This window comes from Bufo bufo, chromosome 3 (assembly GCF_905171765.1).
Source record: "Bufo bufo chromosome 3, aBufBuf1.1, whole genome shotgun sequence".
Lineage (NCBI taxonomy): Eukaryota > Metazoa > Chordata > Amphibia > Anura > Bufonidae > Bufo > Bufo bufo.
In genome coordinates, this window is record NC_053391.1 from 451,057,804 (window position 1) to 451,078,349 (window position 20,546).

Here is a 20,546-nt window from a genome sequence, read left to right on the forward strand (position 1 = left end):
GAACGTCATCACTGACTTCCCCGCTCCTGCCGGCCTTCCTTGGTCCCATCGCTTGCACACTACTGCACATGCGCCAGGACCGCTGGCCGTCTTCTGAGTGTACAGACTCATGTACAGCACGATGTAAGTGCTGTACATGAGTGACAGCATAGCGATCAGCCACAGAGACTGATCGCTTTGCTGTGGAGGTCATTGGGGGCACTGTGGATGGCACATGGGTGCCCTTGTGGATGGCAGTGTTGTGGGGAACTGTAGATAACGTCACTGTTATGGCGGTGCACTGCGGATGCCCCTGTTATGGCGGTGCACTGTGGATGTGTTTTCCCCTTGAAAAAGCTAATGCAAAACACACGTTGGGGACTGGACTGGTGGTGTTTGTGTGCGGCGTCTGAGTTTGGTTGGTCAGTATCCGTGATGTGCTCATGATATTTTGCTGCTTTTATGCCTTATGTACTTTATGTGGTGTGCATTTTGTGACATCTCTAACATGGCAATTTGACTTTTTGATATACTGAATGATGAATTTCTGACATTATCTATCATTGAGCTGAAACCGTTTGGTCACACCAACTTCTACTATCAGAGGCTGACCTTTAATATTGCACTTGCACTTTATTATTGTACACCGACCACCCAGCATCGGTCCTTTTGGTTTTTAATGTTTTTAACTGTCCTGTGGCTTGTGCCAATCATGTGTTTGTGTAATTTTCTATAAAATCAAGTCATTTTGCGATTACTTTCTTTCCATATGTGTTCTTGTTCATTGAGTGACCCATTCACCTTTTATTGGTTTTCCTTGATATGTTCAGGTGTGGGTCCTGGATTTTGGTTTTGGGCTTTATATAGGTTTCTTACTATGTTAAAGATAATACAAACGGATCTGTTGTGAACAGATGCATTATCTGAACGGATACGTCTGTGCAGATCCATGACAGATCCGCACCAAACGAGTGTGTGAAAGTAGCGGTATGGGGGCATCTGTGGGCCATTGAGCTCTATGGGTTTTAGATCTGCATTATGAGGACCAAAATAATATATGTTCTATCTTTTGCTGTACGGATGTGGAAAGCACACTGGTGAAGTTCATGTATTTCCCACATCCATATGTCAGTTCTGCAAAAAAAAAAAAAATTCTATTCTGGTCCTCATAATGCAGACCTGAAATCCATAGGAATCAATGGGACTGCAAAAATAAAATAAAATGCGGGTCGCACATGGACAGTATCCTTAGGCCTCATGCACACGACCGTTGTGTGCATCCGTGGCCGTTGTTCCGTTTTCCGTGATTTTCTGCGGACCCATTGACTTTCAATGGGTCCGTTGAAAACTCGGAAAATGCACCGTTGTTAGTCCGCGGCGGTGATCCGTGTTTCCTGTCCGTCAAAAAAAATATGACCTGTCCTATTTTTTTGACGGACAAAGGTTCACGGACCCATTCACGTCAATGGGTCCGTGAAAAAACACGGATGCACACAAGATTGGCATCCGCGTCCGTGATCCGTTGGCAACTTTCACACAGACGGATCACAGATCCGTCTGCATAAAAGCTTTTTCAGATACGAGTTTTCACTTTGTGAAAACTCATATCCGACAGTATATTCTAACACAGAGGCGTTCCCATAGTGATGGGGACGCTTCAAGTTAGAATATACTGAGAACTGTGTACATGACTGCACCCTGCTGCCTGGCAGCACCCGATCTTTTACAGGGGGCTGTGATCGCACAATTAACCCCTCAGGTGCCGCACCTAAAGGGTTAATTGCGCGTATCATAGCCCCCTGTAAGAGATCAGGTGCTGCCAGGCAGGAGGGGGCAGACCCCCTCCCTCCCCAATATTATATTCATTGGTGGCCAGTGCGGCCTCACCTCTCCCCCCCCCCCCACCCAGTTAAAATCACTTTCCGAATCCCCCATCATTGGTGGCCAGTGCGGCCTCACATCCCCCCCCCCTTAGTTAAAATCACGTTCCCCCATCATTGGTGGCAGTGGAGAGTTCCGATCGGAGTCCCAGTTTAATCGCTGGGGCTCCGATCTGTAACCATGGCAACCAGGATGCTACTGCAGTCCTGGTTGCCATGGTTACTTAGCAATTTTTAGAAACATTATACTCAGACATCGCAGCTCGCAGGTAAGTATAATGCTTCTAAAAATTGCTAAGTAACCATGGCAACCAGGACTGCAGTAGCGTCCTGGTTGCCATGGTTACCGATCGGAGCCCCAGCGATTAAACTGGGACTCCGATCGGAACTCTCCACTGCCACCAATGATGGGGGAATGTGATTTTAACTAAGGGGGGGGGGGGGGGGATGTGAGGCCGCACTGGCCACCAATGATGGGGGATTCGGAAAGTGATTTTAACTGGGGGGGGGGGGGGGGAGAGGTGAGGCCGCACTGGCCACCAATGATGGGGGTTAATTGTGCGGATCACAGCCCCCTGTAAGAGATCGGCAGGGGGCAGTCATGTACACAGTTCGTAGGATATTCTAACTTGAAGCGTCCCCATCACTATGGAAACGCCTCTGTGTTAGAATATACTGTCGGATCTGAGTTTCACGATCTAACTCAAATCCGATGGTATATTCTAACATAGAGGCGTTCCCATGGTGATGGGGACGCTTCAAGTTAAAATATACCATCGGATTGGCGAAAACTCCGATCCTATGGTATATTAACTCCTGACTTTCCATTGAAAGTCAATGGGGGACGGATCCGTTTGCAATTGCACCATATTGTGTCAACGTCAAACAGATCCTTCCACATTGACTTGCATTGTAAGTCAGGAGGTATCCGTTTGGCTCCGCACGGCCAGGCGGACACCAAAACGACTTTTTTTTCATGTCCGTGGATCCTCCAAAAATCAAGGAAGACCCACGGACGAAAAAACGGTCACGGATCACGGACCAACGGAACCCCATTTTGCGGACCGTGAAAAAATAATGTCGTGTGCATGAGGCCTTATTTAGCGGATAAATGCATACGGTAGTGTGCATAAGTGTTTAGATACACAGCTCAGCAGGCTATATAATACAAAATGGGATTAGATACACAGCTCAGCAGGCTGTATCATAGAAGATGATATTATAGATACAGACTTCAGCAGGAAGTATCGCACACATACATGTTAGGATTAGATAGAGATGTGTTTGGATGTGCTTGCTGATTCCACCTGTTTATTACACTCTGGAGATGGTGAGGGAAGAGCCTGTGGACGGTCAGTGATGGGATTTAGATACTGAGTGGGAAGTAGATTCATGTCTGGGTGTAGAAAGATAGACACAGGAGTTCTAGATGGAATAGCTGCTGCAGGCAGAGCAGAGTAGAGTGGGGGGCGTGTCCAGCCCGTGACTCATCTCTGTGCAGTGCAGCCAGGATTGTGTATCAATAAAGTTATGTATTCAACAAAACAAGAAGGGGAGAAAGTAAACAGATCTGCCAGGATAATGTGATGTCTTCCAGGGAGAAAGGAAAGCTCAGTCATGAAAAACAGGTATTGGAGGCATATGTATGGATGGTGAGGAATGTTAGGAGCACATAAAAAGAATTTTGATTTTGGGACCGGACAACCTCTAAGGCTACTTTCACACTTGCGTTCGGTGCGGATCCGTCTGGTATCTGCACAGACGGATCCGCACCTATAATGCAAACGCTTGCATCCGTTCAGAACGGATCCGTCTTCATAAAAAAGCTTTTTCAGATCTGAGTTTTCACATCGTGAAAACTCAGATCTGACAGTATATTCTAACACAGAGGCATTCCCATGGTGATGGGGACGCTTCAAGTTAGAATATACTGAGAACTGTGTACATAACTGCCCCCTGCTGCCTGGCAGCACCCGATCTCTTACAGGGGGCTGTGATCCGCACAATTAACCCCTCAGGTGCCGCACTGGCCACCAATGAATTTAATACTGGGGAGTAGGGATCGACCGATATTGATTTTTTAGGGCCGATACAGATACCGATAATTTGTGAACTTTCAGGCAGATAGCCGATAATTTATACTGATATTCTGTGAAATTTCATTTTTGAAAAAAAATAAATTCCTACACAAATCTGCTGAAAATGAATATTTTTATTGTTAATGTGTATTTTTTTTATTTTTTTTTTTTAAATCTCTCTTTTTTATTTATACTTAATATTTTGGTGTTTTTTTTTCACTAACTTTTAGCCCCCTTAGGGACTAGAACCCTTGTCCTATTCACTCTGATAGATCTCTATCAGGGTGAATAGGATCTCACACTGTCCCTGCTGCACTGTGCTTTGTGCACACAGCAGCATGGAGCTTACCATGGCAGCCAGGGCTTCAATAGCGTTCTGGCTGCCATGGTAACTGATCGGAGCCCCAGGCTTACACGATCGGAGGAGGAGGGGAGAGGGGACCCTGTGGCCACTGCCACCAATGATTAAAACTTGGGGGGTGGGGGGGCGCACTGCGCCACCAATGTTTTTAATACTGGGGTGGGGGTGGCGGGCACACTTCGCCACCAATGTTTTTAATACTGGGGTGGGGGTGGCGGGCACACTGCGCCACCAATGATTAATACTGGGGGGCGCACTGCGGCACCAATGAATAATACTGGGGGGCGCACTGCGGCACCAATGAAGATAAATCTCTCATTTATTCATATACAGGAGGCGGGAGCTGGCTGCAGAATCACATAGCCGGCTCCCGACCTCTATGAGCGGTAGCTGCGATCCGTGGCACCTGAGGGGTTAACTACCGCGGATCGCAGCTACCGCTCAGAGGTCGGGAGCCGGCTATGTGATTCTGCAGCCAGCTCCCGCCTCCTGTTCAATTTGAATGAATGAGTAAGTTAACATCATTGGTGGCGCAGTGGCCAAAGCCCCTCCTCTCCTCTTCCCATCTGTCTCTTCATTGGCGGCAGCGGCATTACAGGGGGAGGGAGACACTGCTTCCTTCTCCCCTGTGCTGCTGAGGGAACATGGAGAGCGCTGAGAGCAGCGCGATCTGTGTTCCCCATACGTTATCGGAATATCGGCAAAATAGATACCGATAACTGTCAAAATCCTGAATATCGGCCGATAATAATCGGTAAAACCGATAATTGACCTGGGGAGGGAGGGAGGAAGGGAGGGGGGGCCGCACTGGCCACCAATGAATGTAATACTAGGGAGGGATGGGGGGCCGCACTGGCCACCAGTGAATTTAAAACTGGGGAGGGAGGGGGAGCCCCCTGCTGCCTGGCAGCACCTGATCTCTTATAGGGGACTATGATCCGCACAATTAACCCCTCAGGTGCGGCACCTGAGGGGTTAACTGTGCGGATCACAGCCCCCTGTAAGAGATCAGGTGCTGCCAGGCAGCAGAGGGCAGTTATTACACAGTTCTCAGCATATTCTAACTTGAAGCGTCCCCATCACTATGGGAACGCCTCTGTTAGATCGTGAAAACTCGGATCCGCCAGTATATTCTAACTCAAATCCGATGGTATATTCTAACATAGAGGCGTTCCCATATACCATCGGATTGGAGAAAACTCCGATGGTATATTAATAGGGTCTCCTGACTTTACATTGAAAGTCAATGGGGGACGGATCTGTTTGCAATTGCACCATATTGTGTCAACGTCAAACAGATCCGTCCCCATTGACTTGCATTGTAAGTCAGGACGGATCCGTTTGGCTCCGCACGGCCAGGCGGACACCAAAACGCTGCAAGCTGCGTTTTGGTGTCCGCCTCCAGAGCGGAATGGAGGCGGAACTGAGCCAAACTGATGCATTCTGAACGGATCCTTATCCATTCAGAATGCATTGGGGATGAACGGATCAGTTCGGGGCCGCTTGTGAGAGCCCTCAAACGGATCTCACAAGCGGAACCCCAAACGCAAGTGTGAAAGTAGCCTAACTCCTTTAAAGGCTGTGTACACCTTTGGGGACTTTTTTTATTATTGCATTGTACTTATTTTGAGCTAAAATAATTTTTTCAATTGGTCTTTATTAACCATATGGAATCCTTTTTTGTGCACAGAGCTGAGATGCTGTAGTAGCAGCTGGTGGATTTTCTCTCTTTTAGGTCAGCTGAGGAGCAGACAGACTCCTCATCTCTGCTCTCTAACATTATAAACACTCATTATAGCTCAGTTCTTATCTTACTGATAAGAAAGTGGTAAAATAAGTGTTTATGACCCCTCAGTAGTTGAGATGAGGTTTATTATATCAGTGGTCCCCAACCACCGGTCCGCGACCCAAGATCGGGCCCTGAATGAATGTTTGCTGGGCCGCGGAAATACAGACAAGTAGAAATGCAGGAGTCGGCAATCTCCTCACCAGTATGACAATCCCTCAGGCAGCTGCTCCCAGCCAATCCCAGTGCTTCTTTCATGTACACCTGATGTGAGAACAGCTATAACAGGCCCGCTGATTGATTAGTGGTAAGACAAATGCCGATTGGCTATAAATGGATTGGGGGTGGGGCTTAGTGCAGTCGGAAGTGTAGTGTTTTCAGGTTAGTGTGGCTTGCTGTACATTACTCGGGCTGGTGACTACCTGCAGTGCATGACCCTGTGTGCTGTGTGGGCCCTAGCTGCTGTCATGGGGATGTCACTGTTACTGCCTGAGGTAGGTGATGCTTTGTGTTTGCATCATACAATAAGTTAGTTAAAGAAGCAACCTATGGCCTTAAGTGAACTACAAAGCTGAGCAAGCCCTCAGCTATTGCCATGCAGACATTGAATAGATATTGTATGGGGGGGGGGGGGAAGAGATTGTTGCCACATGAAATTGCGCACCCCATACAGTATAATGTCACCATTTTGCCCACCCCATACAGTATAATGTCACTATTTTGCCCACCCCATACAGTATAATGTCACCATTTTGCCCACCCCATGCAGTATAATGTCACCTTGGCCCCAGCCGCCTCATACATAGTGTTATATATTTTAATATGCACCTTGTGTTTTGTTGTGCGTGTGAATCAGTCAGTGCCGACCAGATCCCGTCCCCCTCCCCCTGGGAAAATGGTCTTGCATGAAACCGGTCCTTGGTGCAAAAAAGGTTGGGCACCACTGTATTAGATGACCAGCACAACCTGAAAGTACCAGTCACACAGTTAGAAAAACAGTTAACCCTTTTTGGGACAGAATATTTTAATAAAAGGCCAGTTGAAAATATGATTTTTTAGCCAAAAATGAGTAAAAGGCAATCAAACAAAAATTGCCTCCAAAGTTGTGCATAGCCTTTAACTAATTTTATATATAATATAATATTGAGAGTCTCCATGATTTTTCAGAATTGTATCTGTACTTCAAAGCATGCGTGTTATTTATTTTGCTCCAAAGACAGCAAATCCATATTACACATCTCCAAATAGATGCATTCCACGGCCAGCTTGCAGGGCAACGGGGCCGAGTGTCAACATAGAAATTACTGATCCGAGGTCAGCAGCAGGTGCTCTATACATGTGTTACTGTACAGGGTTTGCTAGAGGTGACAGATTCCTTTTAACGTTTATTAACCCTTTCTGGGGGGGGGGGGGGGGGGGAGTAATTCTGCTTTTTTTTTAAATTCTATTTGCGCTGAACAGTGTGTGTTACTACGATATAAGAAATAGGTATACTTTTGCACAATAAAAATAATTTAAAATTTGTTTTTGCATAGCCTCTTTCAGAGATCAGAGAACCATAACTTTACTTTGCCTTCCACAGAGCTGTGCGAGAGCTTATTATTTGCAGGATGAGTTGATGTTTTCTTTGGTACAATTTTGGGGTACATACATCTTTTTGATCACTTTTTATTCCGTTTAAGAAGTGGAAGGCTGAACAAAAAAGCAATTTAGACTTTTTTTTTTTTTTTTTACAGTATTCAACATGAGAATTACATATGATACATTTTATAGTTTGGGTCTTTACGCGTCTTATTTTTGACAGCACTTTTAACTTCTTCAGGACACTGCCTTTTTTGTGTTTTCATTTTCCACTCCCTGCCTTCGCGAGCCACATAACTTTTTATTTTTCCATTTACATAGCTGAAAAAGGGTTTGTTTTTGTGGGACAAGTTGTACCTTTTAACGGCACCATTTAGCGTGTAGTGGGAAGCTGGAAAAAAATTCCGAATGGGGTGGAATTGGAAAGAGAACGCCATTATGCCACAGTTCAATGGGTTTTGTTTTTACGGCGGCCCCTATGCGATAAACATTACCAGTTACCTTCATTCTCTGGGCCAGTATGATTACAGCGATATCACACTTATATAGTTTCTCTTGTGCTTTAGTACTTTTTTTTAATCGCCATATTCTGACCCCCATAACTTTCTTACATTTACCTCTATGGAACTATGGGGGTGGGGCTCATTTTTTGCAGGATGAACTGTACTTTTTATTGTTAACAAGGAGTATGTATGACTTTGATCACTTTTTACTCCATTTTTTTTTGGGGGGGGGGGGGTGAAGTGATTAAGAGGGGATTCGGCTATTTTGATTATTTTTTCCATTACATCGTTATAAGCGATAAATATTGTTATATTTTAACAGTACAGGCAGTTTCGGATGTGGAGACGCCCATAATGTTTAATGTTTTTATTTTATGGAGGGGTGTGAATTATTATTATTTTTTTTTTAACCACTTCACATCCGGGCCATTTGCCCCCTTCCTGACCAGGCCTAATTTTGCAAATCTGACATCTCACTTTATGTGGTAATAACTTTGGAACACTTTTACTTATCCAAGCCATTCACTGATTGTTTTCTCGTGACACATTGTAATTCATGACAGTCATAAATTTGAGTCAATATATTTCACCTTTATTCATGAAAAAATCCCAAACTTACCAAAAATTTAGAAAAATTCGCAATTTTCTAAATTTTCATTTCTCTGCTTTTAAAACAGAAAGGGATACCTCTTAAAATATTTATTACTTAATATTCCCCATATGTCTACTTTATGTTGACATCATTTTGGAAATGTCATTTTATTTTTTTAGCACGTTAGAAGGCTTAGAATTTTAGAAGCAATTCTTAAAATTTATAAGAAAATTGCCAAAACCCACTTTTTAAAGGACCAGTTCAGGCCTGAAGTCACTTTGTGGGGCTTACATAGTGGATACTCCCCAAAAATGACCCCATTGTAGAAACTACACCCCTCAAGTTACTTAAAACTGATTTTACAAACTTTGTTAACCCTTTAGGCGTTCCACAAGAATTAAAGGAAAATAGAGATCAAATTTTTACATTTCACTTTTTTGCCAGATTTTCCATTTTAATCCATTTTTTTCTTTAACACATCGATGGTTAACAGCCAAACAAAACTCAACATTTATTACCCTGATTCTGCGGTTTACAGAAACACACCACATGTGGTCATAAACTGCTGTATTGGCACACGGCAGGGCGCAGAAGAAAAGGAGCGCCACATGGTTTTTGGAAGGCAGATTTTGCTGAACTGGTTTTTAGATGCCATGTCCCATTTGAAGCCCCCCTGATGCACCCTTACAGTAGAAACTCCCAAAAAAAGACCCCATTTTGGAAACTAGGGGATAAGATGCCAGTTTTATTGGTATTATTTTTGGGTACATATGATTTTTTGATCATTCATTATAAAACTTTATGGGGCAAGATGACCAAAAAATTGGTTGTTTTAGCACAGTTTTTAGTTATTTTTACAGCGTTCACCTGAGAGGTTAGGTCATGTGACATTTTTATAGAGCAGATCGTTACAGACGTGGCGATACCCAATATGTATACTTTTGCTTATTTAAGTTTTACACAATAATAGCATTTTTGAAACAAAAAAATGATGTTTTAATGTGTCCATGTTCTGAGAGCTATAGTTTTTTTTATTTTTTTGAGCGATTTTCTTATGTAGGTGCTCATTTTTTGCGGAATGTGGCGACTGTTTTATTGGTACCATTTTGTGGGACATACGCCTTTTTGATCACTTGCTGTTGCACTTTGTGTGATGTAAGGTGACAAAAATTGCTTTTTTTGAACAGTTTTTATTTTTAATGGCGTTTATCGGACTGGGTGGCTCATGTGATATATTTATAGAGCCGACAGTCACAGACGCGGCAATACCAAATATGGTCTTTTATTTCTTCTATTTTTAAAAAAAAATTTATTCCTTATTTGGGGAATTTTATTAATTTTTTTACATGTGAAACTTTTTTTTTTTTTTTTTACACTTTCCGGCCCCCCATAAGGTCATACAAGACTTAACTTCACTTTTATTTTCCCTGTTGATTTCTCCTGTACCTGGGGCTGACATAGTAGCCCCAGTTACAGGAGAAATACACCCCCAGAGAGGCTGTACAGCCTCAGTGCAGGGCTGATCGAGGTCTGTGAAAGACCCGACAGCTCCTGCACTCTCCGGAACAGGAAGTGCATAGCGCTTCCTGCACTGTATACACAGCGCTCAGTGAGCGCTGTGTATACAGCGATCTAAAAGGCAGGGACACCTGGGAACTGTCCCTGCCTTCTCTAAGGGTTGCCCTGCTGTCACTGACAGCGGGCAACCCGATCTGCAGCTGCACGATTAGCGTGCAGCTGCAGTCTCTGAATGGACATTCAGGAACGTCCATTCAGAGATAGAGAACCACTTCCCGGACGTTTTTAGTCTAAGGGTGGTTAAGTCAAACTAGGTGACTATAATATGCAAATCATTAGAATATCTATCCATTACAGAATACAGGATTCAGTATATTCCAATGCTATGCTCCCCCCCCCCCTCCCTACAGGCCTGCATTGGAATATACTGGTAATCAGCCTGGAAGCCTTGTACATGTTCAGGCCTATTACTAGTACAGGCCGCCTTCCCCGATCTCAACCAGGGGAACACAGCCTGGGCCGATAAGTGCACGGCACCCAGTATTAGAGCTCCGAGATACTGTGGCCACATTTAAACACAGCATCTGATGGGTTAAATGACTGCAGTCAGCATTATCACCGATCGCAGACATTAGCCCCGTGCCTCCGCTGTGCAAAACAGCAGAAACCCGGCAGTTATGGCACCGAATGCACTCGCCAGCCAGCGTCATTGTTAAAGACCAGACTTCCACTGTACATGTAAAGCTGAGGTCCGGAAAGAGTTAATCAAGAAAAATTCTCTTTTTTCTTTTCATTTTTTCCTTTTTAAATATTTGTAATTTTTCTTAAAAACATTATTATTTATGACAGTGCAACTTATTCCATGGCGCTGTGCATACATAATAGAACAGACTTTGCCCTCGGGTGCTTACAATACAATATATATATTTTTCCTACTAGGGGACGTGAACATACATCAATCCCACTGATCGCTGCATTACAACACCTGAATATTTCTGTATTGCAGTGTATTATGCATACATTACACTGAGGGGACGCCCTGGCACCGCTCTCACGGCGGGCAGCTGCACTGCCTTTTCATGTCCTAATTGACAGCGGCACATCCATTAGGACATGAAAAGCAGTTAACACGTGGCAGATTTTAGTGACTGAAAACCAGTTCCATACATCAGAATGGGGCTGTGTCGCCAGCTCTGGCAGTTATATGCTCGGCTGGAGACCATGTGCTCGCTTACATAAAACACACAAGTAATGGCTGCCTCTTCTACTCACACAATGTGTCTCCAAACAGAAATGCAAATTACAGTCAACATAAAACGAAACAAAAGAGGCAAGTACATGAATACAAAGGGCGCAGCAGAGGGGACACGATGCCCCCACAAGATCTTATCGGCATTGCAAACCAAGCTCCATTACTACAAGGGTCAGACGCTCAGTACAACTTCCATCCAACTGGAGTATGACAGAATTAGCACAACCTGCAGGAACACGTTCTCTGCTATGCAAAACCAATCATTAAAGGGGATGTCTAGAGTCAATTAAAAATCTCAGACACGCCCTGAAATACTGTAAAGTATAACAATGATGGCATGCTTACCTGTTTGGTGCCGTTCTCTGCACCGCTAGTCCAGTCCTCTTGCTGCTGTTTGCTTACAGGATTCGGCTGGGATGTGCAGGTATGTGGCGTGTGACCGCAATAACCAATCACCGTCCTCAGTGGTACACCCGACGACAGAATACAGAGTATAGTCTTCAAAGGGGTTATCCGAGAATGTAAACGCCCCCCCCCCCCCCCCCCCAATATCCCCGGCCCCCTCACACTGATTCTACTTACCTGGCTCCCCACGCCTCTCTTGGTCCTTGCTGCTTCTCCCAGTGTGTGGATGAAACCATCTGGTGTCGGGGGGAATTAGGTTGGGCGGCAACCAATGGCAGGCGGCGATAGGGAAAAGCCTCCCTAGCGTCACCCGCGATGCTAGGGAGACTCGTCTCCATCACCGCCTGCCAGTAGCTGACACCGGATGTTTCTATCTGCACAAGGGGAGAAGCAGCAGCGATGGAGCGGGGAGCCAGGTATGTAGAATCAGTGTGAGATGCCCGGGCATATGGGGGGCATTTCCAGGCTCGGATAACCCCTTTAACGTATGAAGCCATGTAAACCTGGGTTAAAGCCCTTTACACTGTTCAACTGAGCAGACGATCGTTGAGAAGAAAGAGTTGCTTCCCAGCAATTGTCTGCTCGTCAGTGAAGCAGACCACTGTATTTACATGCAATGATCCCCTCTACAGTAGGGGAGGAGTGATCACTAATGCCATTGCTCGTTCCCATACAGAATCTTTGCCAGCAATAGAGTGTGTTTAGACGCCATGATCTGCTGCCGTCAAACAACGATTTAGGAAACCACAAGAAAAGATCCAATTACCCGAAGAACAAGCAGGTAACCGGTGGCACCTTTAGGGCTCTTTCACACGAGCGGATGCCGTACGGGTAATCTGCTCAGTGAAAGAGAGCCAAGCCCTGTTCCGGACAGCAGAGACACAGAGCATTAACATGATTGATAATGCTCCGTGCCTCTCTGTGATCTTTTTACTACAAAATCATCACAGACAGGCGCAGAGCATTATCAATGCTAATGCTCCGTGTCTCTGCTGTCCGGAACGGGGCTTGGCTCTCTTTCAGGCAGCAGATTACCCGCACGGCATCCGCTGGTGTGAAAGAGCTCTTACACTGGCAGATTATTGCTAACAAGCGTTCCTACTAACGCAATGATACGCCTGATGCCCAGCCAGTGTGAAGGCCTATTACTCTCAAATATTGTTCACAAATCTGTCAAACTATGTTAGTGAGCACTTCTCCTTTGCCGAGATAATCCATCCCACCTCACAGGTGTGGCATATCAAGGTGCTGATTAGACAGCATGAATATTGCACAGGTGTTAGACTGCCCACAATAAAAGGCCACTCTGAAATGTGCAGTTTGACCACACAGCACAATGCCATGTTTGAGGGAGCGTGCAATTGGCATGCTGACTGCAGGAATGTCTACCAGAGCTGTTGCCCGTGCAATGAATGTTCATTTCTCTACCATAAGCCGTCTCCAAAGGTGTTTCAGAGAATTTGGCAGTACATCCAACCAGCTTCACAACCGCAGACCACCTGTAACCACACCAGCTCAGGAACTCCACATCCAGCATGTTCACCTCCATGATCGTCTGAGACCAGCCACCCGGACAGCTGCAGCAACAATCGGTTTGCATAACCAATGAATTTCTGCACAAACTGTCAGAAACCGTCTCAGGGAAGCTCATCTGCATGCTCGTCATCCTCATCGGGGTCTGGACCTGTCTGCAGTTCGTCGTCATAATCGACTTGAGTTGGCAAATGCTCACATTAGATGGCGTCTGGCACATGGGAGAGGCGTTCTGTTCACAGATGAGTCCCGGTTTTCCCTGTTCAGGGCAGATGGCAGACAGCGTGTGTGGTGTCGTGTGGTTGAGAGGTTTGCTGACATCAACGTTGTGGATCGAGTGGCCCATGGTGGCGGTGGGGTTATGGTATGGGCAGGCATATGTTATGGACAACGAACATAGGTGCATTTTATTGATGGCATTTTGAATGACGAGATCCTGAGGCCCATTGTTGTGCCATTCATCCACGACCATCACCTCATGATGCAGCATGATAATGCACGGCCCCATATTGCAAGGATCTGTACACAATTCCTGGAAGCTGAAAACATCCCAGTTCTTGCATGGCCAGCATACTTACCGGACATGTCCCCCATTGAGCATGTTTGGGATGCTCTGGATCGGCGTATAAGACAGCGTGTTCCAGTTCCTGGCAATATTCTGCAACTTCGCACAGCTATTGAAGAGGAGTGGACCAACATACCACAGGCCACAATCAACAACCTGATCAACTCTATGCGATGGAGATGTGTTACACTGCGGCCTTTCATTGTGGGCAGTCTAAGGCACACCTGTGCAATATTCATGCTGTCTAATCAGCACCTTGATATGCCACACCTGTGAGGTGGGATGGATTATCTCGGCAAAGGAGAAGTGCTCACTAACACAGATTTAGACAGATTTGTGAACAATATTTGAGAGTAATGGGTCTTTTGTGTATGTAGAAAATGTTTCAGATCTTTGAGTTCAGCTCATGCAAAATGGGAGCAAAACCGAAAGTGTTGCGTTTATATTTTTGCTCAGTGTAGATATATATATGTATTACACAACAAATTCCTATGAAAGATACAGTCAGTCGCTCACAATAAATATTGTGCAGCTAGATAGAAGATAACTGTGCTGATGTACTAAACACCCCCAATCGCCATGTTGGAAAATCTCTCTAAAACTGCCAAGTTTCACTTGGATCAAACAAGTGGAATTTCGAAGAGCTGGCGATCTCGGCTCCTCTCAGGCATGCTCGCTTGGACGACACAATGGGTGTAGAACAAAACGTTCCACTGGAATAAAGTGGGATAACAATTTAAAGCAGATGTCAGAAGCTACTGTGAGGTCTCCATACTGCACACCCATCCTCACTGTACTGCCTGCAGGCTATGGGATCTGCAGAGCAGCGTATTGTCAGCACAGGATGGGAGGGACACAGCACAATAACCTACACGTGCCGTGAAGTGGAGAACAGGGAATGAATGACCCTCACCAGCCCATAAAACAAACATTGTCCCAGGCACTGCCCACGTCCCTCCCCTTCGCCTATGAATGGAAAGCACAGTACTTGTAAGCAAGGCTCAAAACGTGGCAGACTCGACTAAGTAGCTTCTTGTCTCCATCCTGGAGGAGGGCTGGGGTGGGCTCCACGCTTAGACTGCACGTCAGCTCTTCTAGGCACTGCAGTAACCACAGCAGCACAGCTATGTCCTCAGCTTATCCACTTGTCATATAGGTGTGCAGTAACATACCGCACAGTGTACCATCAGGCACCATACTTAGTAACACTCACAGGATGAAAAGCACTGCAAGTTGCCCAAAGGTTTTTGGTCAAACGACATGTCGTTCAAGGGACAAGTATCAGGTCAATTCTCAAGAATGAACATTCCTACAAACACTCCTTCCCGATCATTGCCCTGCGCAGCAACCAGTGTAAATAGACCCTTAAAGGGGTTCCCCAGGAATACTGACTTCTTGTTTAATGCCTGCAGCCCGTCTCCGTGAATAAAAGATTCATACTTACCTGCTCCCCCCTGTCATTCCTGCATGTCCATGTTCCAGTCCTTGAAGTGCTTACATACGACACTGCATGGGCATGGTCACATGCCCCACTGCAGCCAATTACTGGCCTCAGCAGTGATGTTACTGGCTGCAGAGGAGCATGTGACTATACAATACTGGATGTAAACAGTCTGGGGACCAGAAAGTTAACATGCTGGAGTGGCAGGGAGCAGGTATGAATGTTCTTTACGGAGGCAAGCTGTGGGCATTAGATAAAAAGTCATTATGCCTGGAGAACCCCTTTAAGGGGAACCCGTCACCATGAAAATGCAGCGCCATCTGCAAGCAGCATGTTTTAGAGCAGGAGATGCTGAGCAGATTAATATATAGTTTTATGGAAACGATTCATTAACACTTCAGTAATTTATCCAATAATATATTAAAGAGGTTCTGCACTTTGTTTTAACTGATGATCTATCCTTTGGATAGATCATCAGCTTCTGATGGGCGGGGGTCCGACACCCGGGACCCCCGCCGATCAGCTGTTTGAGAAGGCAGCGGCGCTCCAGTAGCGCCGCGGCCTTCTCACTGTTTACCGCCGGCCCACTGACGTCACAACTAGTATCAACAAGCGTGGGCGGGGCTAAGCTCTGTTCACTTGAATGGAGCTTAGCCCCGCCCACGCTAGTGGATACTAGTCGTGGCGTCAGTGGGCCGGCGGTAAACAGTGAGAAGGCCGCGGCGCTACTGGAGCGCCGCTGCCTTCTCAAACAGCTGATCGGCGGGGGTCCCGGGTGTCGGACCCCCGCCGATCAGAAGCTGATGATCTATCCAGAGGATAGATCATCAGTTAAAACAAAGTGCAGAACCCCTTTAAATTCTCTGCTCTTTCCGAGCGCCGTAGCCATGTAGGCGGTCCTCTCAGTGACTGACTGCAATCTATGTATACACATGTCTACGGAGAAGGTTGTCAATCACTGATCAGACCACCAACAGAACTATATATCAATCTGCTCAGCTCCTCCTGCTCTATAACATAATACCTGCAGATTGCACTGCATTTTCATGGTGCGTGTGGCAGTATCTGTCCGGCCGCCTCTCGGCGTACTTGCTGTGCTGCAGCCGGATCTACTCTGCTTCCCTTTATAGTGAATGGGGCCGGGCAGACTTCCGGCAGCTCACAGGTGTACACTGTAGTACGGATGCGGCAGGCTGTTCCCCTGCCGAACCGAGTAACGCCAGTGTGAAACAAGCCTTAGGCCAATCATTGGCTGCGGTGGTGCACATGACCCCAGAATGGGGGAGCAGCGAAGTACAGATCTTTTCACGGGTCAAGCTAGGTGGGAAATTATAAGAAGAAAATTCTGGACATCCGTTTTAGGCCTCATGCACACAACTGTATTTTCGTTCCATGGTCCAACCCAGTCATTTATGGTGCCGCAAAGATGCAAACAGCGCACAGATGTCATCAGTGTGCTGCCCGCATCCATATGGCTATATGTCCACCATGCAAAAAAAACCTAAAGAACAACACATGCTTACGGCCGTGTAAATGAGGCTTAAGGCCCCAATCACATGAATGTATTTTTCGACCCATTCATTTCAATGGGGCCACAAAAGATGTGGACAGCCCACTGGATGCATCCACACATCTGTTCCAAGACTCCACAAAAAAAAGATAGAGCATGTCCTATTCCTGTCCGTTTTCTGGACAAGAATAGGCATTGTTACAATGAGTCCACAAAAAACTGATGCGACATGGACGTCACACGGATGACATCTGTATTTTTTTGTGGACTGCAAAATACATACGGTGGTGTGAAGGCACCCTTTAGCTGGTTACACAGATTTCTGACCAATCAGACTGATATTACACTGGTCCGAGTACACACAATTATCCTACTATATAGAGACAAAAGTCATTACCACCGTCATTTGCCCCCATTCACATTGGGGGGTGTGCCACTAACATTTTTATGCTGCACGAAGGATGCCATCAGCCAAAATACAACCATCTGCTCATTTATCAGCTATAATCGGATGGCACACCCAATCTCCACCAATCTGTATCACTAGCAACGGTTTTCAACATGGACCAGCGTTACCACTGTAGGAGACCCCCTTCACCTGTATGTGGGCATATCTGACAAAACGCTCCGAGCAGGTGACAAGAAACGAAGGCATCAGCATCCTTATGGCCTAGGATGGCCCATCTCACCTGGTACCGCGCAGAAGTAGCGTTCACTGCAGTAAGGATGCTGGCGTCTTTAGGGGATGTTCACATGGCGGATTTTGAAAACACGCCGAAAAAAATAAAATAAAAACAATCAGTGGAGAATCCATGCGCTTTTGTTCACTCTTCTTTTCTTTCTTTCTTTTTTTTTACCAATGGGTGTTCACAGTAATACAAAGCTGCATTTGCAGCTCAAGCTTTTTGGTGCGGATCTACGCCAAAAGACGCAAATGCACTGATTTACATGGAGCCGTTATGTAATGCTACCCATTTATTTCAAAGGCAGATTCAGCCCCGAGATGTGACACACTGGTGCTGATCCGAATTCTGTTACAAGCAATGGTTCCAGTGGTCAGGACCGTGAGCGTAATGATGGACTTTAGTGATGATGACAATCAACAATACAGTAAGAGGATCACATCATACATCATCCCCTAGCTCTCCTCTGCTCATCTACAGCAGGCCATCATCATCCCCCAGCTCTCCTCCACTAGACCACACGTCCCCGCTGCTCTCCTCCACTAGACCACACGTCCCCCCAGCTCTCTTCCACTAGACCACACGTCCCCGCTGCTCTCCTCCACTAGACCACACGTCCCCCCCCAGCTCTCCTCCACTAGACCACACGTCCCCCCCCAGCTCTCCTCCACTAGACCACACGTCCCCCCCCAGCTCTCCTCCACTAGACCACACGTCGTCGTCCCCAGCTCTCCTCCACTAGACCACACGTCCCCCCCCAGCTCTCCTCCACTAGACCACACGTCCCCCCCCAGCTCTCCTCCACTAGACCACACGTCCCCCCCCCCAGCTCTCCTCCACTAGACCACGCGTCCCACCCCCCCAGCTCTCCTCCACTAGACCACGCGTCCCACCCCCCCAGCTCTCCTCCACTAGACCACGCGTCCCACCCCCCCAGCTCTCCTCCACTCGTCCCACCCCCCCAGCTCTCCTCCACTAGACCACGCGTCCCACCCCCCCAGCTCTCCTCCACTAGACCACGCGTCCCACCACCCCAGCTCTCCTCCACTAGACCACACGTCCCACCCCAGCTCTCCTCCACTAGACCACACGTCCCACCCCAGCTCTCCTCCACTAGACCACACGTCCCACCCCAGCTCTCCTCCACTAGACCACACGTCCCACCCCAGCTCTCCTCCACTAGACCACGCGTCCCACCACCCCAGCTCTCCTCCACTAGACCACACGTCCCACCCCAGCTCTCCTCCACTAGACCACACGTCCCACCCCAGCTCTCCTCCACTAGACCACACGTCCCACCCCAGCTCTCCTCCACTAGACCACACGTCCCCCCAGCTCTCCTCCACTAGACCACACGTCCCCCCAGCTCTCCTCCACTAGACCACACGTCCCCCGGCTCTCCTCCAGCAGGCCATCATCCTCCACTCACCTACAATACACCAGGCAGTCCATGTGGTTGATCTCCTTGTCGGAGCGGTACCGGCGGTAGTCCTCCCACAGGTCCTTGATGGCGGTGACAGCCAGTATGAAGAGCACCGGCGCCAGTGCCAGCTCGGGCTTGAACGCGTTGACGGCGGGCACGAAGTTGAGCAGGGCGATGAAGACGAAGTAGACATTGGCCAGGCGGTGGAACTGCTCGAATAGGTTCTTGGGCAGGAAGGACAGCGCCGTGTACTTGGTGGTCTTGATGGAGTTGCAGGCATACTGCCGGTTGGGGTTCTCCGCCGCCGTCTTGCCGGTCGCCTCATAGAGCAGGTTGGAGCGGACCGTCCTCGCCTTGTTCTCCTTGCTTTTCCTCCGCTTCTTCTTCCTCCTGGCGGAGCCCTGCTCCTCTCTTGCCACCTGGCACTTGGGCTCCCCGTCTCCTCCGGCCCTCGCCTCCATCCCCGCTCTGCCGTCCTGGATAACTCTACGAACAATCGGCGAGCGGCGTACAAGTTACTTTCCCGTCATGTCCCGGTCTAGACACAGGCCGACCGGCTCTCATCCTCCCGCATGTAACGCGGCGGGGAGGGGATTGCGCATCGCGCGGCTCTTCAGGAACTTTACTTTTTTTTTTTTTTTTATCTCTGATATTTCGGGTTCCCGCTTTGAACTTTAGTCTCCAAACTTTTGAGTGTTCCGTGAAGCCCCGCCCCCTGTCTCCTCCCCCTGTGAGCGCAGAGCTCGGCCTCCCGACTGTCAGCAGCTGCAGCCCTCACAGCTTCCGCTGCACTGGGGAGAGGGGGAAAGGCTATCTTATGTCTCACCACTGTGCTCTGTACTTACCACAAGATGGGGGTGTACTTACCACAAGATGGGGGAGGCTATCATATGTATCACCTCTGTACTTACCACAAGATGGGGGAGGCTATCATATGTATCACCTCTGTACTTACCACAAGATGGGGGAGGCTATCATATGTATCACCTCTGTACTTACCACAAGATGGGGGAGGCTATCATATGTATCACCTCTGTACTTACCACAAGATGAGGAGAGGCTATCATATGTATCACCTCTGTACTTACCACAAGATGGGGGAGGCTATCATATGTATCACCTCTGTACTCACCACAAGATGAGGAGAGGCTATCATATGTATCACCACTGGTACTTACCACAAGATGGGGGAGGCTATCATATGTATCACCTCTGTACTTACCACAAGATGAGGAGAGGCTATCATATGTATCACCTCTGTACTTACCACAAGATGGGGGAGGCTATCATATGTATCACCTCTGTACTTACCACAAGATGGGGAAGGCTATCATATGTATCACCTCTGTACTTACCACAAGATGGGGGAGGCTATCATATGTATCACCTCTGTACTTACCACAAGATGAGGGAGGCTATCATATGTATCACCTCTGTACTTACCACAAGATGGGGG

The 20,546-nt window shown here is 47.2% G+C and overlaps 1 protein-coding gene across 2 annotated transcripts in view; it reads right to left on the reverse strand.

Annotated features, from left to right (window-relative positions):
• The window catches only part of ATP10A (ATPase phospholipid transporting 10A (putative)), a 136,182-nt gene extending 116,407 nt beyond the window's left edge, over positions 1-19,775 (reverse strand). For both annotated transcript variants that reach the window (XM_040425128.1, XM_040425129.1), the window contains exon 1: positions 19,097-19,775. In XM_040425128.1, the coding sequence (XP_040281062.1) occupies positions 19,097-19,551 (455 nt within the window). In that variant the 5' untranslated portion in view covers positions 19,552-19,775. The remainder of the gene's footprint in view (positions 1-19,096) is intronic.
• Positions 19,776-20,546: the final 771 nt, after the last annotated feature.